The sequence below is a fragment of the Myripristis murdjan genome, chromosome 6, assembly GCF_902150065.1.
Source record: "Myripristis murdjan chromosome 6, fMyrMur1.1, whole genome shotgun sequence".
Lineage (NCBI taxonomy): Eukaryota > Metazoa > Chordata > Actinopteri > Holocentriformes > Holocentridae > Myripristis > Myripristis murdjan.
Genome location: NC_043985.1, coordinates 8,741,187 through 8,767,494, shown reverse-complemented (window position 1 = coordinate 8,767,494; position 26,308 = coordinate 8,741,187). Strand labels below are relative to the sequence as shown.

The 26,308-nt window shown below is 40.7% G+C and overlaps 2 protein-coding genes across 3 annotated transcripts; one reads left to right on the top strand and one right to left on the bottom strand.

The window, feature by feature from the left end:
- Window positions 1-81: 81 nt before the first annotated feature.
- Window positions 82-18,693, bottom strand: ccdc73 (coiled-coil domain containing 73). Its single transcript, XM_030053390.1, has 18 exons — window positions 18,579-18,693; window positions 14,058-14,137; window positions 13,521-13,652; window positions 11,565-11,636; window positions 11,401-11,472; window positions 11,276-11,311; window positions 10,995-11,069; window positions 8,471-8,509; window positions 7,406-7,541; window positions 6,416-6,495; window positions 5,604-5,726; window positions 4,994-5,053; window positions 4,559-4,663; window positions 2,614-2,724; window positions 2,231-2,338; window positions 660-879; window positions 175-399; window positions 82-122 (listed from the first exon to the last, which is right to left on the bottom strand). The coding sequence occupies exons 1-18, from the start codon at window positions 18,679-18,681 to the stop codon at window positions 82-84; spliced, it is 1,818 nt and encodes a 605-aa protein (XP_029909250.1). The 5' UTR covers window positions 18,682-18,693.
- LOC115360094 (DEP domain-containing protein 7-like) lies at window positions 18,694-25,720 on the top strand. 2 transcript variants are annotated; one of them, XM_030052728.1, is made up of 12 exons: window positions 18,694-18,844; window positions 19,588-19,773; window positions 20,049-20,190; window positions 20,351-20,446; window positions 20,954-21,087; window positions 21,219-21,420; window positions 22,266-22,417; window positions 22,582-22,743; window positions 23,960-24,102; window positions 24,240-24,365; window positions 24,496-24,571; window positions 25,278-25,489. In XM_030052728.1, the coding sequence occupies exons 1-12, from the start codon at window positions 18,778-18,780 to the stop codon at window positions 25,487-25,489; spliced, it is 1,698 nt and encodes a 565-aa protein (XP_029908588.1). In that variant the 5' UTR covers window positions 18,694-18,777. The 2 variants fall into 2 exon arrangements, with proteins under 2 accessions (XP_029908588.1, XP_029908587.1); XM_030052727.1 differs by having other exon boundaries at window positions 18,695-18,844; window positions 20,897-21,087; window positions 25,278-25,720.
- Window positions 25,721-26,308: the final 588 nt, after the last annotated feature.

Sequence of the window (26,308 nt, the reverse complement as noted above, 5' to 3'; positions counted from 1 at the left end):
TTTCTTTTCCTTCCTTCACACCATCCTTTCCTCCTTCTTGCTGACTGTTTCCTCTGTTCACTCCATCATTCTTTCCTTCATTCAGTGCGTCTGCAGCTTCATAAACACACCCATTCTTGAGGCTTGATGCAGACACTGGGATGTGTAAGCAGCTATCACCGCTAATCAGGAGACCACCATCAGACACGGTGTTAGTCAAATCTGAAACCAGTGCACGATCATTCTCACTTGTGTTAGAGATGGGCAGGTATGTGGGCAAACTGTTGATCTTGTTGCCTGTTGCTCCGCACAGAGTTTGGGGACTGAACAGACTGGTGGTAGACGGAGTGGTCACCAGGTTTGAAGGAGGTGGAGATTGTTTACATTGTGGTTCCTGACAGTGGATTGAGGTTTCTGGTCCTGAAAGAGCACACAACATTTTCAGGAGACATTCATGCTCCATGATCACAAAAGTAGCTTTATTGGCATTTTTATAGTCAAGGGACTTCATTTACAAAATCAACAATCTGACCTGCTTCTAGTCTGTCAATAAATTGGTTGTACATTTTTCTTCTTTGTAGATTACACTGTTGAGCCTAATTCCCAGAATACAACATTTAGTGAAATAATCGCTAAATGAGTGAGTCGTCTCTGTCTGTGTTTATATTCAGCTGGCTGACCTCCCGTTGCTCCACTGGTAACGAGCTTATCCACAGCCTCTGTGACCAGCAGACCGTCTGGGTCTCTGGTCTGGGCAGGGGCCAAACTCTGCAAACTGCCAGGGACAGGCAGCTCAGAGCTGGTGTCGGCCTCATTAAGAAGTCCCTCTCCTCTGGTTCTCTGTACTGCAGACGGGGACAGCAGGTCAGAAACACTGCGGCTGTGACTGTAGCCTCTTGTCTGGGTAGAGAAAAACAAACAGCCACATACCAACTCCTGACTGTTAAACTTGCAGTATTCGCTGATGCTGAGGAGTTACTGGATAAAACATTTACACCTTTATGGAGCGACTGGAAGAAAACAATTAAGATGTAATGAATCTACCTCCAAGAAATATTTAATATTCCTTTCCACTGTGAAACACAGATGATTTTGCTTTGCTTCATTTTCTACTCACTTCCTCTGCATGGTCCATATTGGTTTTAATATGGAATATCCAAATATTTAAGAAATAATCCATTACCCATACTAAATTTTAGCCTTGTATCTTCCTGTTCTAAGAGTAGCAGTGAGTTCTTCTCAGAAAGAAAGAATAAGGATATCTATTAAATTATTAAATTCATGCTATGGAAGTCTTAATGGAGCTGCTGATGACGTGGCTGAGGAATCTGAGTCGACACACAATCCATCCATGTGGAGGTCAACCTCACAGCTTTTTCATGCGAAGGTCAAATAGTTACATCAGGATCATTTCTTTGGTATCTCCCCTGTACTAATGTACAAGAGCATTTATTAATGAAAATAAATGTGCCTGCAAGTGTCTAATGTATGCTGCTTTCAGTGTCACAGGATATTTAAATAAGACTACTAAATGTCCTGAGTGAAAAGGAATGCAGTCACAAATTCCTCCTGTCAATCTCCATGACTCGTCTGATTTGTCCTTACACTTCTCACTTCAATAAATTATCCTATGTTCACAGGAGTATTGCAAGCACAAATATGGTTCTGACTCCTGACTGCTGGTTGCTTGTAATGTCAGTGATCTATGAGGTGATGCTTATTCTCCTGACAAACACGTGTCTAAATATCTGGGTGTCCACAATTTTTGCAACCTGATCAAAAAGTTCATAATTTCAATATGTGGATCATCAACAAGTTTTATGGGTGAAAAAAAAACTGCCAATGGCTGAACTTTCTTTCTTTTTTTTTTTTTCAAAGATCATTTTTTGGGCAGTTCTCCTAGCTGACCATGTTAACTCATTAGAACAAATTATGAAGGGCAACACCAAAGCTGCAAAAAACAACAACAAACAAACACAAAAAAACATGGATGTAACTGGGCTGTCCACAACTGTTTCTCACAGGAACTGAATTTTAATTAGTATAATTGCTAACACCTGTGTTCACCTGCTATGGAAAGCTCTGTGTGCTTGCAGTGTACAGGCAGTAATACAGTGAGTTAAATGCTTTAAATTTACATGTACAGTCCCTGTGTGTGTGTCTGTGTATGTCACTGCTTGCTCAGACAGCTTATAATGAAGGTTGTCACAGACCTGTGTTTTGATGTGTGTGTGTGTGTGTGTGTATACACCTCCAGTTCTTGTGTGTACTGTGCCTGCAGTGCGGCCTGTGAAGACAACTCAGTGTGTTTCTGCCGGAGCTGGTCGTACGCCTCCGTCACTGCTCGAAGGTCTCGCTTCTGTCACATGTAAACATAAACGCACACACACACACACACACACACACACAGAGAAAGAAAGAAGCAAAATGAAAAAAAAAAAGAAAAAAAGGCCTTACATACAGTTGTTTTTACGGACACCCCTCTTTGGTAACCCATGTTTTTTTCCTCCAGTATGATTTACAATATATCCCACTGTAACTCTTATATCATTAATATAGTGTTATTCTGTGTTTAACTGTTTCACAACGTCCTGGCCGTCTCACAGCTCGTTTTTGTTTTTCCTGCGGTGCTACCTCTTTGTCCCAAATGGTCTTGGAGGTGGCGTAGTCCTCCATCAGCTGGGCCAGCTTGTCTTCTGCTGCCTTGCTTTTCTCTCGCATCACCTCATGTTCTCGCTTAAGGGCCTGCAGTAAAATTAATCACCCGGAGGATTTTTAATGCAATACTAAATTTTTATGTGTTTATTTAACCTGAACACAGGGTCTTAAACAGGCAGAGAGTGAGCGAGAGAGAGAGAGAGAGAGGGAGAGAGAGAGTATACTTGCTAATACAAATCAGCAGGGTTGTGTCATGTTAATAATGATTTTAATAAATGAATGAATAGGTGAATTAAAATGAGAAGGGAAGAGGAAGGCGGAATCATAAACTGTGAAGCCGTAAATGGAGAATAAACACACTAACTATCACTCAGTTGCGGAGTGGACTGTGTGCACTAATGTGCAAGGTGTGACATACAACACTATCCGTCACGTTTATGGGCAGAGATGGCAGTCATCATTTATTCCTGTCCTTGTATAAATTCACTCCATAATCATTTAAATAGGGTCTGAAAGATTCCTGATCCATAGACAGTGTGAAATAAGTAGTGCAGAATTTTCTTTTTGGTAATATACACAGATAATCCACTGCTGTATAAAATATTTAAAAAAATGTTCTGTATAATATCATTATAGGTGTATGTGGAATGGAATAAAAAATTTCAAAAGTTTCATTGTTTACATCTGAACAGTTTCTGTATCGAGGAGAGAACATCACCTACATATTCCAGTTTCTAAACCATCAGTTTAATGTATTTTTCTAAAAGTCAATAATGGTAAGGTACAGAGTCCAGCCCTCAGCACTGCTGTGTTTAACCACAGTCACAGCAGGAAAAGCAGCCTGAGATGATCTTTAAAAAAAAAAAAAAAAAAAAAAGGTACTTTGACCTATTAAGATGTGATATTTTGTGATATATCGAGATTTTTGCTAGAAAGTGTAGACTTGTTTAAAAAAAATAAAAATGTAAAAGATTACTTCAACTTACTTTTGTCTGGTAAAGACAAGGTTGAGGACAAATGTAATAAAAAGTTAAAGAACAACGTGAGTATTTTAACTTTATAAGTTTTCTTAAATTTTTTCATAAATTTAATTAATCAAATTTTCCTAAGTAGTGATTTTATTTATTTATTTTTTTTTTAAAGAAATAAAGGAAAAAACTAGAATTAATGCATCATTGTTGTATGCCTCTGCAGCCCTGGAAAGTTACAGTTTATATTCATGTGTGTCCAGACTCAAATAATCTTTGTAGAATATGAAGCAAATTAATAAAGATGTAGTGAGTGTATTTTTTGGTGATGTGGACGTTATCACTATATTGACAAATATGATTCCAGAGAATAATTTCCAGTGAGAAACATGCTCATGTCTTCACTTAAAGATTATTTTTACATCGGAGCACAGAGGACGGACAGAGAGCTTCATCACATGGTGCGACAATAATCACCTGAAGATCAATAACAGCAGAACCAACGAGCAACAGGGGGCGCCCTGTCCTCGCTGTCGTCCAGGGAGAGGACGGCAAGTGAAAATGATGAAACGTGTTTTTTTGTTTGTTTGTTTGTTTTTTGTTGTTTTTGAAGCTGACCTTTGACTTTTTGGATATAATATGACTTCATCATTTTATCCTATTAGACATTTGTGTGAAACTCTGTCATAATTGGCACATGAATTCTTGCATTATGGCCAAAAATATTCTGTGACGTCTCAGTGTCCTGGACATTTCACCTCTGACCACCAAAATCTAATCAGTTCATCTTTGAGTGCGAGCGGACGTTTGTGCTCAACCTGAAAAAAAAAAAAAAAAAACACTAAATGTGTTTCTGAGATATTGAGGGGGAAATTTTGTGCTGATGTACATATAATGTGAGCAGTGAATATTTTCGCATTGCCATGGCCCCAGCAAAGATAAAAGACTCTGACCAGGTTCTCCTGTTTCTGTGTGTGCAGCTCCTGCTCCACTCTGCTCACTAACTGAGTCTGGCTCAACAACAGGAGCTGAGCATGCTGCAGAGACCTCACCACCTTCTGCAGACACACACACACACACACACACACACACACACACACACACACAATTAATGTGTGAGAAAGGCAATGTATAATATTACAATTAAAATGACCAGCACTTAAATAGTTTAGGTTGCCTCTTTATTTGCATGAAAACGGAAACAAACAATCTGGATCTCGTTTAAGAACACCTTTTCCAATTAAGAGATTCCCACTTATTTTTCAGTTTTTATTCTGGCAGTGAGGCATCTTCCAAAGCCGCACACACCACACTGACAAAAAGCAGCGCTCAGAAAAGACAGCGTCAAGGAGAAACTACCGGCAGCACAAGATCAGTTTCCAGCTCACCTGCTTTCCAGTTCGTTCAGCTGCGTTCTCATCCATGACTTTTCTGGTCAGTTCAGTTTCCTAAACAAAGAAACAGAAATACAGAGTGAAAAATGTTCTCTACCAAAATAAAACAACAAATATCAAAATGCTGAATATGAAGCAGTTTCAGTGGGGCTGTTGAGTGTGTTGCTGTGTGTTTGTGTCCACAGCAGCTGCCACCCCAGGCTGTGGCTGTAAATACGTGTTCACAGTCAATTTTCAGGCTAATACTGCTTTAAAAATGTCCGGCTTTGTTCATTTCAAGTCCATCTTTGCTGCTAAACATCCCTCGCTATGGTATCTCTGCACTGCACGTCCGAGAGATCACCTGTCAATCACACAGTGCCCTGTATTGTGACTATTTATGTGTTTTTACTTCCATTTTGTAGATGGTGCACTTTTCTTTGTCTGTTTAGCCATGGCAGCTATCAGTGGTTACACTTACAAACAACTCACTCACTTTTTATTCCAATTAACTGATATTGTTTGTAATTTCATCCTACCAAGCAGAGGTGCAGACCCCAAATTTTGGTGTGCAACTTGTACAATGACGACAAAGGCTATTTGATTTGATTTGATATCCATTTACCATAAGCAGCCTGTGCTGCAGCTGCTGTACGTGCTGCTCTGTGGCTGAATGATCAGTGGCCTCACAAAGTCCAGATCTCAACACCTTGGCCTTCATCACCTGGTTATTCAGTTCCTCTGCCTCCTAGAGAGAAAGAGCCAGGGATTGAAACTAAGTTACTCAAAGTGGCAAAACAATATTAGATTTTACACTCCCTTCTGCTGCACTGTAAGTTCATTCAGGTGAAATATTTTTGGACCACCACAGACAACTCCTTAGATTTTTGCAGAGGCTAACAAGTCACCAATGCAGTGTGTTTGTTGAATGTGTTTAAGTGTGGAGTAAACTTCAGGAGAAACATAAGAATTCTGGAAAATATTTGGAGGCTGAATGTTTGGAAATATATTATTTGAAGCAGTGTTAATTTCATGGTCTACGACTATGACTGAATGTATTCACTAACAGCGCTTTTTCAAGGACAAAAAATTAGAAATTAATGCAAAATTTTACTTTTGATACTAAACACTGAAATATGATTCTGTAGAGATAAGTTACATCAACTAAAACCACTATCATTTTTGTCAATGAAAACCAGACTAGAACTGACACAACTGAACTAAAATTAGATGAAAACTAATTTCAGTGATAAGACTTACACTAAAACAAAATAAAAACTGCTTGTCAAAATGAACACAGATTTGAAGCCAGTCATGTATCTTACAGGAGGCATTAAAGCATTTTGTACAAGACCTAGGGCACTGCATATTTTTTTGTTTTCAGAAAAAATGCCACGCTGCATAGAGCTGAACTAAGAATAAAATGTTCTCACTCACCTGCTTTAGGGAGCTGATGGCTGTTTCTTGCTTCTTATTTGTTGAATTCAGTTGCGTGTTGACTCTCATGGCCTCAGCAACTGTAGAAAATAATTAATTATACACATGGTAAAAGACAATAATCACCACAAACAGCGTGCCTCATATGATTTCACATTACTGGTAACTGATGCATCCACAGGCAGGAGTCTACACCCCCCAGTTTAGCCTCACAACATTACAAAATATGTTGTTTTATATGACAAACCATTTTGATTTTACATTTACAGAATTACTTTGATTGTTCTGTGCAAAGAGTGACATTTTCCAGACAAGACCCATAAAAGTTAAATACAATCCTATTTATTTTAAATTAGTAACAGCTCTGGCAGCCGGAGACAACTGCATCACTTTATCGTCCCTTTGCGTAAATAGAGATACTACGGTTTGAGAACGTGAGATAAATGTGTTTTAAATACCTGGGAGCTGCAACACTGTAATTGGCTAAAATTCAAGATTAGAGCGGCTACCTGATAATGTACAGTAGAACCTCCTCACAACAACATGTACACATATTTTCTGATTACAAAGACAAGCTAATGTGGATCGTGCCTCCGTATCGACTCCGTCAGGCACGTCCAAATAAACGGAATGTATAACCCATGACGGCTGGCTCCACAGATATTTACCATCATATGTTCCTCAAATCACTGGATCTACTTCCCAGCTCTTCCAGATCACAGGATCTACTTTCTCATTTAAAGTGTTTATTATGAAAATCTAAACCAGTGCTTCCTTATTTGATTTGACATTTTAGTTAGAACTGTGTTGTTTTGTGAACATGAACACACTGCATGTAGACAAATGTCTTACTGAACTGCCACATTCCTCTGAAGTTAAACTTTCAACTTGGCGTGTCTTTGAAGTGCAGTAAAATTAACCGATTAACCTGTTAATCAATCGACTATCTAACCGTCTGTCTGTCTGTGCATGCACATGTTAGTGTGGTACCATTCTGCTCCAGTTTGTCGTGGGCCTGTTTGAGCACGGCGCACTTCCTGCACAGAGCGCTGAAGCGTTTCTCCACCTCCCCCAGCTGTTTCAAGTGGCTGTCCTTTAAGCGGCTCTGCAAGGCCAGTTTCTGCTCCTACAGATAGAAAATACATCCAAAAAAACAGAGCAGAGTACAACAGAACAACAAAGATAAAGTACTAATATGATATAAGATGATTTAATAATATTTTTTATTTAATATTTTCACTGCCACTGATTGATATTAAGGCAACGACTGATTTAGCCTATAGCCAGTTCATGGTGGGTCATTCGTAGCTGTGGCAAATATATCCCAAAAATATGTTTTAATACATCTTTAATAAAGTCTCATAAAAATGCAAATGAATAACTGGCTCTGCAGCAACTATTCTAAGGGAGAAGCAGCCATTCGTCAAGAAAAGGAGCTTCACTGTGCAGTTTGTTCCGTGTAAAAGTCGGTAATTACAGGCTTTTCTGTCAAAACAAGTGGAGGAAACAGGCAATGACCCCTTGGTGTGCTGTCAACTCTAAGGGACAGCAGCGACGGTGGTAGTTTAAAATCACAGCCAGCACCTGTCTCTCTCTCTCTCTCTCTCTGAGGGAATCAACTCCGCCTCATGCCTCACAGCACTTTATCGCTCTTCAAGCTGCCATTACTGTTTGATTGTCTGTATCAAGCAGATTCTTTTCTTCTCTCTGGTTTTTCCCAGTCACTCCCCTCACTCTCATCTCACTCCCTCCTCTCCCTCTCTCTGCTACACTCGCTCTCCCTGACTCCCTCTCTCTCTGCTGGGCCACTGTTATGTGAGGAAGGTTAAACTGAGCACGGCCCAGTTATAAAATATTTTAATAGTGATATTTTCTCTGCTGCGCTGGCAGTTCAAGTGTCACACACTCCCTATCCGTTACTCCTGATGAGCTCTTCCCTCCAAACCCATCCCTCCTTTGCACCATCTTTCCATCCCGTCATCCTCCTCTTTTAATTTCTCTCACTCCCACTCGCCTTCTGTCAACAATTTGTATAATTGGAAAATCCTTCCTTACCAGCTCACTTGATTTCTTCTCCAAACTGTACTTGAACAGCTGTAAAACAACAGTAAAAGAAAATCAACAAGGTATAGCTTTTCAGCCCAGCGAGCCCAGCATTACAGGTGGCTCTGTGCTAGCCTCCTTTTCGCCAAAGTGCTAAAAACCTACAGCACATATCCACAGATTCAACTTAGAATTGAATATTTTACTTTTATTGGCACTATCTAATGTTTCAACACAATACATAAGTAATGTTTCTGTTCACTGTATATTTGATGGTTTTATGAGTCCAGACTTTATAAAAATTGATTACAACTCTATGTTAGTATATTATAAGGTATATATATATTATGTATATAAGAAGCCATAAAAAAGGATAAGAGGAAAATGCTAAAGGACCTATACCTATTATGGTATATCATATCATGGCATATATCATGTAATGAATAAAATTTTTACTTTTCCATTTTCTTCTGGGCCTCTATAATTACATTTTAGCTCTAGCAATTTGGCAAAGTTGTCACATGCGCAGTGAATCATATAAATATAATATAATACCTAAAAATGATAGAATACCAGTGATGTAATCGAATTCTGGATTAAATAAGCCGTGTTTATTTTAACCGGTGTACACAGATTCCCCAGCCAACCTGCAGAGAGTGGTTATTATTTGAGACCAGGAACAGCCTAGACATTTTACCAGGGAATATGACGACATTAAAAAATGCTCATGTCCATAAGCATTAAATAATGTATTTCAACATAATTAAATGTTTTTTTAATAAATGTGAACATATGGCAATTCAAAATACACACACACACACACACACACACACACACACACACACAGACACACATATATATATATATATATATATATATATATATATATGACTGACTCATTTTTGTGCTCTGATCTGAGTTTTTTATTGAGATCAGAATAACTGCTGTGGTGAAAGTGACAACAACTGATTACAGATTAAGGAAACATCATCATGAGAGCTCAAATTTGGAATTTGAAGCGCGTGGCAATTAACTCACTTCAATTCCAAATGCCACTTATTTGAACATGCGTTAAATTAAGAGAATCCACCAGACCGTGTTACGACAACCAACACAACCGGGCCTCAATTTGGCCGAGCGCGGCAGTCAGTGTCTCCCAGATAGAATATCAAAAACAGGCTCTATTATCACAGTAACGCGGCTGGGCTGTTAAAGTGCAACGGACCGTGGGGACGGCAGTATATCACCTCTGTAATGGAAAAATCCGCTGTACCCTCACAAGCGGTGACTTGGTACCCTTATAGATTTATGAATTCAGCAGAAGTGCTATCTTAAGTTTCAGTAACTGTTTAGTTTTGGAGTCTGCTGGCGGTTAAAAACAGGAACAGTCTAGTAACTGTCTGATATGCCTTAGCATCTGGATGACCTTTGCATGACCTGTTTTCTACAAATGCACTGAACACTTGGAGCTCGTCGTCAGTCTGTGTCAGTCAGCCAGTCGGTTTGATCAGACACCGTACTGACCCCTTTACAAAGGCTTATGATCAAATTCAGTGTCTTTTCCACCACAGTTTGGTGTAAGAAATGGACTGCTCATCTGAGGGTTTCTGGACTCGAGGCTGTGGTGAAGGGGCGAGACGGAGGGCCAGCGACTCCAGACCAGATTCACTCAGCGCTGCAATCCACAACCCTGATTGGTGAGAATCTGAACATTGTTTTATCATTATTCTGGTATTTGAAGAAAGACAAAAATGGGAGGAAAAGAAGGTGACAATCATTGTGAGGGAAACTGTGTTTTCTGGGTTCAAGGTCAGGACTTTAAGGATTTTTTTTAACCAAGGTTTAGTAGAAATGTGCAGTGATACGACCAGTGTACGTATACTCTGTTAAAACCACATCGTGAAATGATACAAGTGTGTGAAACAGGAAAAGTGTATACTCAGACCTTGTTAAGACCACATTGTAGAACAATTTGAGTGTATAAAACAAACAGAAATGCACCTGAAGAACCTGTAGAGCAGATTTGCCTGTACAGGACGGCTCACCTGATTACCAGTTCACTGATCAATTAAAGAAAAAAAAGAGAGTGGAGAGAGTGAGCAGTTGCAGCAGAGCTGTTCACTAAAATCATCCCATGAGGGGAAACTCCTGCCTAAATGAGCAGTGACTATGACACTTCATTTGTCAACTGCATGGGCACAGACCTCCAACAACACCGTGCCTATCATCCTGCCATCCTGCACAGTGTGAACCTGGCACACTTTACAAATTAGGCTTGACGCCTCTGCAGTGTCAACACACTCGGGCCCAGACCTGGTTAGGCCTACGCACTAACACGCCTTTGGCTGTGGTTGCTAATGGAGATGCTGTTTTAACAACACACTGATTAAACAGAAAGCTGTCCAGAAAACAGGCCTTTGTCTGGGATGCTCACAGGGATAAACATTTCTAATAAAAGCTCACATTCGCTGGGAACTGGGAAAATCTGCTTTCCCCTGTTTTGGAACAAATGTTGGTGTATTTCACAGAGAATTACCTGCAGTGACTTCAGCTCCTCTTTCAGGCTGTTAATCTCCTTGTCTTTTAACTCAGCACTGAGCTGGTGCTTTCCCTAAAATATAACATTATTATTCTGTGTGTTGTGTTCCTCTTTTGTTAGAAAATAAGCAATAAATAACAGAACACAGGGGAAAGGAATTCACTGTAGGGGCCAAGACTATGCAACTACAATATGAATTTACAACTCCACTAAAAATACTAATCAAATAAAATACTATCAAGATCAAGCTGACATTTCTGGGGCTAAGCTCTTCATACCTTTTCCTCCTCGATGGCTTTTATTTTGGCCTGAAACTTAATAAAAGAACAGAAATTATTCACAACGTTTGCATTATAAGAATAAAGCTAAAGGTCTCGCTCAAACTTTAACCCTAAAAACTCACCTGCTTCTTAACACCGGTGAGTGACTCTGTGTGCTGGTTTGTCAGCATTTCAATTTGATGTTGCAGGGATTCCTGCAGTGCAAAAAGACAAAATTAATACAAAATGAATCATGACTGACAGTTTAAAACAATATGTATTAGGAGCCAACTAGGCCTCTTCATACCTTCTGCCACTCCAGCTCCTGTTTCTCCACTACCAGTTTACTGATCTGATCTTCAAGGCGTGTTTCTGCGCCCTGAAACATGAAAATACAATCAGGCAAATTCTACATGATACTGACCCAAAGCTTTAGCTCCAAACAAGCTGAAGACACCTGCTTGATGAAATAACAAGACAGTAAATTGCTAGGATGGCTGGTACATCCTAGCAACCCTGATACTGAACCATCCGTTAAAAACATGTTATCTTCCTCTATCTGGCGGGTAAATAAATCTGCGGAGCCAGAACTCTGCAGCAAGTTTCCCTGGCTCATCCCTCCGTATCTTTTATAGAAGCACCCAGAGAAAGACGACCATTAGAAGGGAGGTGATATTTGTGGAAAGCCATCCCTATCCTCCCTCTTCCCCTGGAGAAGGCAGGTAAAAGTCAATTGCTTTCTATATCCGCGGGACTTTTTTATGTGCATGTGGGAGCTGGTCAGCTCAGTGAGTTTATTTTATAAGTTCCCATTAAACTATGCTACCAGCGTGGCACAGCACTTTAAAAAAAAAAGAGGTGCACAGGAGATAAAGCTGTTATTTTTCCACTGAGGAATAATTATTTTGTGTGTGTGTATGTGTGTGTGTGTGTGTTAAAAAGACACTATAAAGCTTTATTAACTCTGGTAATCCATGTAAATCAAAATAGATAGCCATAGATTAACAAGAGACTGGAGACACTAAAACATCCAAGTCTATATTTTATCTATATTTTGTACAACTAATATCTCTGTGTAATATATGGTTTCCCTTAATATTTGAAAATGAATGGCTGAAAAACATCATATACTTGTCACAGACTGATGCAAGGCTGTTCTGAATGGATGTCTTCAACCAAGCATTAAAAAAAAGGAACATGTGTATCCAGAACAGACTTGATAGTCCAGGTTTAAAGTTTATTTAACGTTTCATCGCACACATATTGTAATAAGTTACAATTTGGTTTTGCTTACTTGCTTTTTAGTTCACCTAACAGTAAGACTAAAAATGTAAACATTTCACTTTTGGATGTGCTGCTGTCTCATTCAGCTCAGGCAATGGATACTCCTGTATTTATTTAAAAAAAAAAAAAAAAAAAAGGCAGTGGAATTTGACCTGTTCAGGAATGTCCGGCATCATCGCGACATCCTCTTGCCTCTTAACCTCTCTGCCCCACAAACACCACAACTACAAAGTGCTGCTTTGATGGCAACAGCGCCTGAGGACGATCACACTGATAGAACAGCTTGTATTGGGGTCCCGGGCGACACGACTATAACAATAAAAACCAAATGACGATGAGCGACAAACTGTTTATTTTTGCTCCTCTAACCTTTAAGCACACTAAGCTTTTATTTGTTATCTTGCTGGAAGGTAGAAAACATACTTTTTTTTTCTTACAAAGAAATTTTCATTCTATTTATTGGTCAGGGGCCAAATGGTTTGTGTCACCCCCATCCTGCTGTAATGTGCATCTAACCCAGCTGGCTCTTGTCCACATGGCCAAATGGGGCTGCTAACTTCCTCTAATTCCCCTTCCAGTCCTGTGAAATCACCCTGCTCCTCATGGCTTAGCCTCAACAGGCCAAAGTGTCTCAACTGGTGAGCAAAACTGCATTGCTATGGTATACTTTAATATTTTGTGATCCAGAGCCTAATCTCTGTAATTTTATGAAGAGATATGATGTATTCAATTCATGTTCAAGTTTTAGATGAAAATTTTTAAAAAGGCTTTGTCCAAAAAGCCACACATATAACTGCTGGTTATTGTTGGTAACCATTTTAATGTGTAGTTAGTGATGTCATAAATGTTGACAAGGCTTTCCAGCAGCCTCACATGCCTCCACAATTTATTTTTATTCTTTTATGTATGTATTACTTTATTTCAATAAAAGCTGATTGATTAGTTTAACCAAAAGAGCAAAGCCCTGATGAGATTTTACCCTTCGAATATGCAGCTCCTCCACAGCCTCAAGAAGACAGATTCTAAACTCCAGCAAATGAAGTGAGACGCTTTCTGTTTGACGGGCGGCGTTGAATGCAGACGGCTCCCGCTCCACATCAGGGTCCCCTCGCTACACAAACACATTTGCAAGCAGTAATTTAGCTAAACCTTTGGTCACCACCTTCATGAGAAGTTCATCAGCTTAGCAATTGTGAGATGTAAATAAACAGACGACGGTTGGACAAAAAAACAGCCTGCATGCTCAAAGTCATGCCCTCCTACATACAAAAGAAAAAAATGTATTGGTAACCAAACAATCGCCAATTTTAAAACTGCCATAATGTTTAGATACTGACTTTGTCCTGCAGAATGTTCTCCTGTAACCTTGACAAAGTTGTTGCTTGACAAAGACAGCATGTAAATAAATAAAAAAAACATGACTAGATTCTTTTTATCTACTCTGAAAAAGTACAAACTTAAACAGTGGATGAATGTTTTTATGGCCTGTCTTCTTTTGTCTTTGGTCATAACCTACAGAGATATGAGTGAGGAGCGTCCCAGAGTCTGCACTGAGATCCATCAGGACGGGCCAAGGTCCCGCTGTGGCCCTGCTCCCTGTTAATCAACAAAAAATAATTATGTTAAAAAAGGTTAATAGAATAGGCTGTTTAATAAGCAGCAACACCCTGCTCTTCCACTCACACCTTCATAATTAGCTCCTCATCTGCAATTTTTACTGCTAGATGATTTTATTAGAAATAATAGGCTGGCACATTAAGACCTCATAATGTTTCTCAGTCACTACAATTTCACCTAATGGCTTTGAAATGACCATTAGGATTTTTTTTCCTTTGTTTGACACCACTTCCATTGCACTGAGAAGATAACACCTCAATAAGCCATATAGGTTCAAATGAACCTGCCCATTGTCACTAACTGGGGTCAAAGCAATAACACTGAATGGACAAATTGCTCTGTCACTGCTTTTTAAATTATATAAGTTATTTAATTTGACCTGTGGATGCTCCTCTTGCTACTGTCTATGTGCCCTCATCATTGCCATCATTGACGATGCACACACTGCACGGGCACGCACACACACACATGCACCTGCTTGCATACAGGCAAACACACACACACACATGCCCGTCCTGCGAAATGTGACTGACTGTTTAAGTGGGAGGTCTCCACTAGCCACTGATCTCTTAATAGAATGGACCTTTTTTCTCCCATTTAAGCCGTGCTGGTATCAATCATGTTGGGGAATTAAATGATCCCTGCCAGAATGTGCTACTATCACAAAATGACATTGTGACCCCAGGCTCAGAGGGGAGGAGATGTGCAAAATGTGAATAAGCCCAAGTGTGTTTGTGTGTGTGACTGATGCTCCATGTGCTTCTGTGTGTGTGTGTGTGTGTGTGTGTGTGTGTGTGTGTGTGTGTGTGTACAAGTGAGTGAAGGGAGTGGACCACAATGTCTTTATTCCCCTCTCCTCTGATCCAGTCGAGCAGGTATTAAACACCCTCTTGAAGCCATGAAAAGACAAATTAAAAGAACTGCCGGCCATTAAACGGGATCACCTCTATCAGGCAACACAGTGTCTGTATTATTTTTGAGTGAGTTATACTGGTAATTGCCCTGTACTGCACTGGGATAAAAGACAAAGTTCAACCACAGCCCAGAGGTTAGGATAATACACCTAATCACAGAATATACACAGAGGCAGCATGTAAAGTAAGCAAACTACTGCAGTTATCTGGTCTTACACAGCAAATACACAGAAAAATGAGGTACTGAGGCCTAGATGTTGGGTTTTGGAGCATTTATCAGTAGAGCCCGACCGATTTATCGGTAGGCCGATTTAATCGGCCGATTATAGCCATTAGGGAATAATCGGTAATCAGCCAAAAGTTGGCCGATTGACGCCGATGTTAACACTTATTTTTCCACTAGTAAAATGCAGGGAATATGGTGTTTTCTTAGAAGTAATGTCCTTGCGTTACGTATCCAGTAGAGGGCCTCCGACTCCTTTCAGGTCACGCTCAACAGTGAAGCAGCAGAGTGAAGTAGTGAGAAGAGGGAAGAGCCGACAGCGTATTTACTGAGCCCAGCGGTTTGCTTCAATGGTAAGTTTATAACTAGTTTGTGACTTAAACAATAACTCAATAAGTTTCCCATTCCCCATGGCGAGCCTCGTTGTGTTTGTCACACTTGACTGATATGTTAGCAAGCTAAAGTTAGGATGACCTAGCTTAAATATTACCTTGCTGAGCACTTTCCATGCTAGCAGACTAGATAAGACCGGAGCACATTAGGATAACGCGTCGTCGCCGTGCAAAAACCATTATGGGCTGCATTCATTTACAGCAGCGCACCAACTGTGTTTTTTAACTTATGGCGCTGAGGTAGAAAAAAGCGTTTCTGGTCCAAGTTATAACTTCATGGAGGAAAGAAAATGTGAACGCACGTTTAGAGGACATCAGAGAGGGGCATTTCAAATCATGTTTTACCAGAGACTTTTATGACGCTGTTTCTCCACCTACCTATTACCTACAGATAATAATTTATTAATAATTTGTAATTTATTACACTCACTGACCACTTCATTAGACACTGTGCAATGTAATGCACACCAATAACAGCCCTGCCATGAATTCTATTTTAATAAATGTATTACTTTGTAAATGTTGACACTGTCAGAGAGATTTCTTTATGTTTTCTGAGATGATAGTGGGTGTTGCTGTTGGTGTGGAGAGCAGTATGTTGAAGTGAAGAGTATTTTGACCCTCTGGTGCATGTAAGTGGGGTTGACAAAATATCAGACACCTCAATATGATGCTCCTCACACCAACACCCACTGCCACCTCAATAATAACCATAAAGAAGAATTATCAGCTTTCTTACAGTCAACAACATCTTAAAAGTAATAGGTTTAGTCTAGTGAAGTGGCCAGGAGTGTACACGCCATATTCATGTGAACACAAGTAAGACAAATGCTTAATGTCTGAGTTTCAAAATGGCTCACATAACTAGACAGATTTGTAACGTTATTTTTTAACTAACGTGTATTATGTCTTACTGTTTTTTTACAGATGGCAAAAGAAGGTGGATGCAGTATGGTGTGGGACTACTTCACCAAGGATGTCACTGGTGAAGCAGTCTGTAATATTTGTGCAGCTTCTGTAAGCCAGGGATCAAGCAAGCAAAAAGCAAAAAACACAACCAACCTATGGCAGCACCTTAAAGCTAAACATGATGACATGATGATACTGCCTTTTTGCACATCATATTTTTGATTTGTTTTATGTTCAAATTGTTCATATGCTGCTTGTTCCACACAATTTCTGATAATAAAAGTATTTGAAAATAGTAAAATGTTCTCCCTTCAATTAATATCTTTGTAACAAGTGTTTAGAACTATATTTAAGCCATCCAAAGCAGGTTGTCTTTTTTTTTTTTTTAATTGAAAAATGTAAAAATTTAATCGGCCGATATATCGGTTATCGGATTTTTTTATTCCCTAATATCGGAATCGGCATCGGCCCCAAAAAATCCATATCGGTCGGGCCCTATTTATCAGACAGGATACCTTCAGGTTAGTCAGTGCAATGCCATGTTAGTAATGCAATAACGGAAAAGCAGGATGTTTATTCAGATTATACAAACTCACCTTCCTCACTGCTGATGCTGCACTAACAACTGAAGGCAATATACACAAGATACACAACTAAATAGTGTTTGCCTTAATATTTTTTCACTTTTACATGACTACTGTGATCCATACTGCCCCAAATATAACTCTTCAAATTGATTAGTTCGCAAAATTAGCCAAGTTACCCCTCGGAAGGGTTGCAGCTGTAGTTTTTTTTTTTTTTTTTTTTTTTTTTAGATAAATCAGAGTAAAATTCACTGCTTCGTAATGTTAACTAATACAGAAAAATCCCAAGTCACTGAGTCAGAGGTTATAACAGCTTATTATACTTAATATAGTTCAATTACTTTACACCTAAAGTTGACATTTAGCCAAGATTTTCACCTAAGTAAAATGCTAAGCTAGCTGTTAGCTAGGGCTAGCTTACCGCCGGACAGGTTAACTTTCTGCTGGCGGGCCAACTGCCTCGGTTTGTCGACAAATTACATGAAATGCGACTTAACTAAAGTTTATCTTATGCTCAAAGTTATCTAATCTAAAGCTGACATTTATCTTTAGTTGACCTTTTTCTCGCTCGCTAACAAGAGATAACCTGTCAGTCCAGGCGCGGCGGCGGCGGCGGCGGCGGCAGCGCAGAGGAAAGGTGGTGTTCACACTGTCTGTGTAATCTGTGTAATCCCAACCAAAAAACTCACAAAACTGCTCAGTTTGTCTTGTCACACTAAATAGAGGTGTTCATTCACTTCTATGTTTGGCATTGAGCTCATAGTTAGTGCTGCTGTTGGACTGCACCGCATTTTACCGACCGCTGTTTCCACTATTCTGTCCCCCCTCATTGTATTTGAATACTGAGGGACAAAAAATCAGAAACACCTCTCAGTAGTCCAGTACGAGACCTGCAAACTACAACCTCAGTAATAAACATAGAATTAAATTTACACATTCTTCACAATGTCAACAAAATAAATGAATATTACGAACACAAGAATAACTGATGATGTTCGCTATCAATTCTTTCCCTGTTCCTTTGAGTCATACATAGGGGCCTGCTGCACAGTTTATTTTTAATATAATATATAAGCCTGTACCAAAACTGACATCCAGCTACTTTGCGCTCCAATAGAAAACAATAAATCTGTGTTATCACCAGCTGTTCTTCACGAGTGTCTCTCTCACTCCACAACTGGAAAATAGAAAGCTGCTATTCACCACCATGTTGGCTCATTCATACACTCATGCAGCCTGCCTTCATCTAGTCAGAAAAATATTTCCGACTAACTGTGTGTTTTTGTTTTCAGTGTGTGCACAGGTGAATGACTTTATTTCATATTCATAACTGTAACACACAAGCCAGGCGACCCACACCGCAGCTCTGTCAGATAGTAAGAGCACAGTGCTGCTTACCTGCTGCTGCCATCTTGTGGCTGAATGTTGAAATTGCACCTGCACTCAGACGCAGCACCGGCCGCAGGGACCCGCTCTCTCCTCTGCCAGGACATGTAAACATTAACAAGGTGTGATTTCCTTTAATTGCCGTCACCTGTTGGTCGCCACCGCACATAAACACATGTGAAGAAGAGGATCGCCTTCATCAGCCGGGAGAATGGCCTCAGTCAGGGAGAGAGTCGCTGCCTTGAACCTTGCAGAGAAGTTGTGTGTGCGTCCTGCAGGTAATTCATACACACCATCAACGTGTTGCAGCGTAGGCGGCCGTGAGCATGGCAGACTCTCAAGACTCAAAAATTATACTTTATTTACAAAACACTCTCCAGAGGTGATCATCAATCATAATCAATACTATTAACTGCTGCTCAAACGCTTTGGCCCCATTTTTTTTCCTTTCATAATTTTTATTCTGTAATTCCTACCTCCTTCTCCTAAGTGAGTGATTTCATGTCTTCCCCTTAGTTTTGTCCAACCTCCATCCCTCAAAGCTCCTCATGCTGTAGCCCCAACTGTTTTTCCCCCCTTATTCTCGCAGCCACTGAAAGGAACAGGCCCTGTGGTAATCAGATTACCCCTGGCAGTGGTGGAGAGAGTACTGTAAATTTCTAGTCAAGTAGAAGTACTGTCACTACATCTTCAATTTTTTAATGCACCTCTTATTGGAAGTTTGGAAATGACAAAAGTAGCAGCAGGTTCCTCTTGTCATCTGGGCTGACTGTTCATTGTTGAAGGTTCCACAATCTGTCATTGTTCATTTCTACTCTGTAATGGATACGATTTTAAAATGTATTTAAGTACAATACTCAAGCAAACATGTACTTAAATACAAGTAAAACAACTGATTTTAAATAAAATACTCAAATGTACAAGTACACAAAATACTACTCAATTACAGGAAGGTGAGTAAATGTAATTAGTTACTTTCACTCCTGCCCAATGTATCATGAGTGTGTGTGTGTGTGTCCAGCATATGGAGTGGTTAGTAAGCCAGCCCAGTCTCCGTCCTTCTGGAGTGGCCTCATCTCCCATCTCAGGTCTGCGGTGAAGGTGGAGCATCGACGAGTCCTCTTCAAGTCCCACAGTGACTGTTTCCTCGGTTCAGAGGCTGTGGATGTGCTGGCAGATCATATCACCCATGTCAAGGGCTTGGAAGGTGTGTGTGAGATGAGGCAGTGTTTACAGCATGTAGCATTTTGTTTTGTAGTTGTAAAGTTTGCGCGTGATAATTTAGAGACAGTTACATGATGATGATGGTGGTAATGCATGGAAATTAGTCTACCTCCATAACTGACATGGCACGCTGTCATACTTTGACTTAATCAGATTTTCTTGAGCAGGAGTAATCTGTTATGTATCCTGGTAAAGTGCATCAGTCAGCTGGTAGAATGGTATTCATGCTGTTATGAAATTTATTTATTTTAACTAAAGGTGCTGATATTTCACGAAGGGCAGTGCTGTCCATGTGCCAGGTCCTGTTAGACTGTCAGGTGTTTGAGGCAGTGGGGACCAAAGTGTTTGGGAAGATAAAGAAACAGAATGTGTTTCAAGACAGCAAGAGCGCACTCTACAGGTCAGACACCTACCCTTTCCAAAACGTTGTTCTTCCGTTTGTCTGACAATCCTTCCTTCATCATGCCAGGGAAAATGATGATGTTCTTTTTCTGACAGACATCAATGTGGCCTGTAAGTCCAGTTGTATAACTGGACCTGCATGTTGTGTTATTTCACAGGTTCCTGAACACACACACCCCTTCAGTTGATGAGCTGGAGAGGGGTGTGCTCACACATGGACTCCAGAAACTCCTCTCTGGTGTTCCCTCAGACAGGTATGCAGGAAAAATTCATCAAATTCATCATCTGCATCTTAGTGCAGCTTCATGGTTGTTAATATTGGATGTCCTGGCCGGCCAAAGTGACACACATCAGCTGGTTTTTACAATCATCCTGCTGATGTTCAGTAAGCAGGACAACTGAGCTGATTGATCATGTTCTGTCATGTTTCAAGAAGCAGTTCTTGTTTGAAATTAATCATAAAGGGTCAGGAAAAAAAGTGCTGTGGTCAAGTGTTGCGAAATAAAACCAGATGAAATACCTTGATGTGCCCATTTCTACTCTATTTTGGTGTGTAGATAGAAGCCTAATGGAGCCCTCACCTCTAATACAGACTCTCTGCTTTACTTTATAAATAGTGCAACATTGCACAGCTAAATACTTTGAAAAAAGCTTGCAGTATAAGCTTTCAACTGCATTTTTTAATTTTTATTTATTTTTTTTAGGCAGGAACAGCAGGTGCTTCCTAAGTGTTCACATGTTCAGATGTGCACCCCTGTCAGATCCACTCAGATGGGGATTACAGCAAAGGCCAACCAACTGGAGGCTCTTGGCAACATCAGCCAGTCGTCGGAAACCCTTGTTGAGAGTCTGAGTCCCAGCAGGTTAAAGACAGATTCCACATTACCACAATCATGTAAGCCAGCCATGCATCACATGTTAGCAGCGTGTTTTGTTTTTGCTTGTTTATTGACCACATTTCCTCACAATTTGGCCATTCTTCTAAAATGGAAGTACAGTGCTCTTACTTTAACCGCACCTCCCCAGTGGTAGACGAGGTGTGGCAGCAGCAGACCCTGCTCAGGCTGCTGAAGCTGGTGGAGCTCCCCCTGCTGGATGGAGTGCTTCAGTGCAGCCAGGCCTCCTCCTCCTCCTCCTCGTCTCCCTCCCCTCCTCACAACAACCCAGATCTGATCTACAGCAGCAACCACCTGGACAGGCAGATCCTCAAAGTGTTCAGGGACTCTCAGTATGTTTGGCTCTATGCTCACTGCACTTGATTTGCTGTTTTTAATTGTTTAGGTGAGGTTACTTGTTCACTCAGCCAGTCCTCAACAAAACTACACAATGTATATAAATTCTATATACTTATGTATATGTATATACTTAACATTTCTGCACAACCCCAGTATCATTTTTCCTACCCTTCATCCAGCTGGTGGTTTCCATTCATTCCACTACGATGAAAATGAACCTTCAAAGACTTCAAACTTTCTTTACACCAGTATTCAGTCACTGTAATGAAGTCCTCCACATGAGTTTTCCTCAAAGCAGCAGCACTGTTGTGTTTTGACGACTTAAAATCGGGCGGAGTGAAACAGTACACAGCCAATCACCATGTTCTGTGGTTTATGAATGGTGATGTCTTTTGTTTGCCACAGAAGCAGAACATTATAAGGTGGGTGTTTCAACCAAAAATTCATATGTTTGGCTGAAACACTTATATGTTTCTATGATTTGACTGACTGGATTTCCTGTGAGTTTTGTACTTCACTACATTTTAAAATCATGTCGAATGATCAATGACTGATTGTGGAACCTTCAACAATGAACTGTCAGCCAAGATGACATGAGGAACCTGTTTCTAATTTGTTGGTTCTACTTTAAATCAATTTCCAAAGTTCCAATAAAAGGTGCACTAAAAAAAATGCAGATGGTTCTCACATGATTGGCAAAATGCTTTGTTGGAATGTAAATTGTGGGGAAATTGTAGTAAACGGGCCAAAGAGAATTAAGACTAGTATTGGAAAGCATCATAATTTTACTGTAGATTTTGAGCATGTTGACACTGTTTTAATCCTCCTCGCCCCTTAGGGAAGACGAGTGGCTCTGTGCAGCTCTCGACTGTCTGGATTTCCTGCCTGATCAGCCAGTGGTGGAGATGAGCAGGGAGCTGCCCCACTTTTTCCCTGAAGATCAGAGTAGCTGTGATCACATGACCACTGGCCATGGTGCCCAAGATGGAGGTAAGAGCTCAGACAAGCATCAGAACAGGCCAGGATCCATTCACAAGGTTTGGATCAGACTGGAGAAGCTGGTTCAACCAGGGGATCGGGCTCAGGTTGAGGATATGATAACACCAGCAGTGGCGTGCAATATTCATTTCCATTGTCGCCTGTATCCACCTCAGGCCGTGGTGGTGGTGACCATCCAGGCCTCCTCCCAAGCAGTTTGGCCCAGTGTAAGATGCTGCTGTACAGGACCTTGGCTACACACTACAGCCAGTCGGACAGAGCTCCACTGCTGCCCCAGCACATGACTGACGTGTACACAGCCATCACCGACATGCTGGGTGAGACATGAGACTGGGGTTCAGAAAAGGGAGATGCTTTCCTGGGTTGTTACACTTTTTTCAGACCATATTCTTTGTTATGAACCTTATTTATGAAACATGACTTCATTGCATTTTTTAATCTGGCTCACTTATGTTCACACTGAGGGCTTGTAAACAAGTCACATACTTGTTTATTAGACAGAGATTTTGATGATGGGAAGTCAAAGCAAATCTATTTCCTGTCCCTGTATCTTTAGCTAAATATAGTGGACCTGACCACACTGTGTACTGTAATTCACCTTCACTGGTGTCGATACCATTTAAATAACTAATTAAGAAATAGCTGAGCATGAGCATCAGTCCAGACTGCAGTTTGCCTTTGATTCATCTGCTCTGCTCAGGGTGGCAAACGTGAGTAACTGCTGGCTAGGAGAAGTCATTTATCCTCTTATACCCATGAAATGTTGTTTCAGTGTTGCTCCCTGCATGGAGGGTAAAATGAACAAGAGCACACGGGGTCATATTACGTCATCATCAGGATACAACACTTGTGCAGTAAAATCTGGAGTGCACTCACTGAAAGGCTCAAGTTTTGTGCAATCGCAGAATGTCGAGGCTACCTACTTGGAGCGTAGCCAAAGGGCACTTGAGCAGATACCATCCCTTTTATTTCTAGCACTATCTGCTGTAGCTCTCCCAGCATCACAGCTCCAGTAACACTGCATATGTGTCATATCCCATACGTCCCATTGGGTGAGAGACTGTGTCTTTGACTTTGTTTTTTTTTTTTTTTTAATAGCCTTGGTTCCCTGTAGTTGGTTCAGAATTCTTGATCGTGTTATTTGGTGCTTGACTTTATTATTCTAATATTATTCTCACCTGTACAAACAAACTAATGGAGGTCTAGAGTTTGAATACACTGCTTTGAACGTGCTTGATGTGATGGCTTGTGAACCTATTACTGTTGCATCTAAACATGGTGGGCATGGCAGAGTTTTCACGAGCCTTGGTTTGAGGGTTTCTAGTGCAGGACCGTTGAAATCTAGGAGATGCTGACTAAGCACATAGAAACTCTGCTGCCCAGTAAAGCCACAGTCTTTGTTTTGGTTAGTGGGGCAGGTAGAGAGCCTTGCTCAAGGGTGGCTAGACAGGAGTGGTTGAAGGAGGAGAGATTGTTAGTCATCTTTCTTTCTTTCACTTTCCTTCTTTCCCTCCCTCTCGCTTTTTTTCCAAGTGAATGGCAAACCAGACAAGGCTCTGGAGGCTCTGCAGCTGTGTCTGAAGCTACTGCCCCCTAGCTGCAGAGAGGAACTGCACAGGCTGCTGACTTTCGTGGCTTTAGCTGCCAACCCGCACGGGATAAAACTGGACAAAGAGGTTAGATACACACACACACACACACACACACACACACCTGTTAAAGCATTTTTTGTGGTGTTTACCTGTGAGTGAGGTTGGGGTTAGTCAGAAACGTAAGCTTTTATTATTGTGAATATGTGATGTTGCACTTGTAGATGGAGAACAGATGGGCAGTGAAGAAGTCTTTCTCCAGGGCGATCCTCCACAGCCGGACTCTCTCCAAGGAGAAAGAGGACCTGATGATGGTCTTCATGCTCAGCAACACACAGGAACTCTTCAAGGTATGGAAATGCTGTCAGAAGGTTAAATTAGAGGTTCCCCTGAAAGAACAATTTAACATCCAATCTAAACTAAGTTGGTAAACGAGAATTTTTTAAAGTCATTTGTTGAACAAAATGATGTTTCCTGCAGATACCAGGAGCTCTCCACAAAGCGGTGAGTGACGTGCTGGCCAGCGTCGTAGATAAGAGCCATCGAGATGTACCGGGTAAGTATTTGGATTCTGAGTGCTGGTTCTGTATCCCGTACACTAGCAACAGCATCCAAAACTAAACAAGGGCTAAATGGAGTGACTGACTGAAATAGCATTCATTTTGTTTTAATCAAAGACCTCTGAAAATAATGGGGACTGGTAGAAACATTCATAATTGTGTGCTGTGCAGCTGCAGATTTTGACCTAGAAGAAATGTGGAAAAAGTGACTTTTGCCATTTTAAAAATACATTCCAAGTCACAGATGTGTAACAGGATATCTTTAATAATATCTGTATTCAGCTGGACGTCTGTGCTTCACTTCACTTGGTCACACCAAGGTTTCCCCCTCAACTATCAGAGCTTCAAGAGATAACTGAGGGTTTGTGTGTCCTGTCAGGTGTCTGCCTGGCTTTGCTGTCCCTTTCAATTTCTCCAGTGTCCTACATGCAATAATTATGCTCTAAAACTTTGGCAATTTAATGTCAGCAGCCATTAAATTCTAATTAATATGGCTGTGAAATAAGCTATTTGGATGCACCACATGTCTGCCAATTTCTTATTTTATATCCACAGTTTGCCTTTTTTTAATTGTTCAGTTTGTTCATACCAGGCAGTGTCAAAGGGAAAAGTCATGGGTTTGATGAGCTCTGCTTGACTGTTGCCCTGACTTCCATCTGTGTTTAACATCCACTGAGAGGTTTTCACTTTTCTCTCCTCCAGGCTTGACTTTCTGTCAGCAGGTCAGCAGCGGGACTTTGGCTGGCTTTTCAAAGACGACCACCAACCAAGAGCTGAGGGCTCTGCTGCAGAGCATCCACTTAGACCCCAAGATCTCAGCCAAGCAGAGGAAGCGCCTGCTGGGACAGTTTTACCAAGCCCACCCGGAGATATTTCATCAGTATTGGGGTGACTCTGCTGTCAGTGTGCTGTAGCTGCATATAGCCAAAGTAGTTTTCTGTATGTTGTTTGTGCTGTGCTCTACAAACTGTTTTATCTGTGTCTCGAGGCTGTCACTTTTGCACTTTTGCATCTTTGAATATTTTATCAGCCAGGCACAAGCTACTCAGAATGATGATTTTTGTGCTGTAGAGAGGAGTGTTTTCTCTTGTATGTGTGTTTACTTTATTAATAAGTGAAATCTAAATAAACTAATGCAGCAGTCATGGCCGTGTCTCTGAGCTGTCGCAGATACAACAAAACAAGCCACCAGATTGTCAAGGGGGGACATAAAGGGGCTGAGGGTTCGTTTTAGAGGCATTTTGATCAACAACATCAGCATATCTTTACCTTCATCAGCTCCTCTCGGCCTTTATCTTTTGCTTTAAGCCGTGCACTTCGGTCGCCAGGGTTTCAGTCCTTTTCCTTTTCTCTCTCAGTCTAAGTCCCAATGATTTCTGATCTACCAAAAACTCTTATTGTGGGCATTCAGCCTCTGAAGCTCCGTTTCATAGTTCACCAGTAGTTTGGTGTTTGCAGTTTTATTGTTGGATTAGTTAAGACTTCAGTAAACTGATCATCATGACATATTTAAACATTTGTTTCTATTTTTGTTTTTATTGCCTGATAACAATGAAACATGAGTCCTGAGGCCTGTATGGGTTAGGGTTAGGGAGCAACAGAGGAGGGATCCCTCCCCAGGACGGACAGGCATGCAATGGATGTTGTAAACACAGAAAACAAAACAACAAAAGATATATATGCATAATGTAAAGGAAGTAAGGTAAAAAAAAAAAAAAAACAGTTGGCGGATG

Excerpts from the sequence above, each read along its gene's own strand:
- ccdc73 (XM_030053390.1), bottom strand. The coding sequence starts at position 18,681 with ATGTTTACATGTCCTGGCAGAGGAGAGAGCGGGTCCCTGCGGCCGGTG. Across the intron at positions 11,473-11,564 it reads AGGAGCTGGAGTGGCAGAAG|GAATCCCTGCAACATCAAAT; the intron begins GTATGAAGAGGC and ends TTTGCACTGCAG. Across the intron at positions 11,070-11,275 it reads AAGCCATCGAGGAGGAAAAG|GGAAAGCACCAGCTCAGTGC; the intron begins GTATGAAGAGCT and ends GTTATATTTTAG.
- LOC115360094 (XM_030052727.1), top strand. The coding sequence starts at position 18,778 with ATGGCCTCAGTCAGGGAGAGAGTCGCTGCCTTGAACCTTGCAGAGAAG. Across the intron at positions 20,191-20,350 it reads AGCAAGAGCGCACTCTACAG|GTTCCTGAACACACACACCC; the intron begins GTCAGACACCTA and ends GTTATTTCACAG. Across the intron at positions 24,572-25,277 it reads GAGCCATCGAGATGTACCGG|GCTTGACTTTCTGTCAGCAG; the intron begins GTAAGTATTTGG and ends TCTCTCCTCCAG.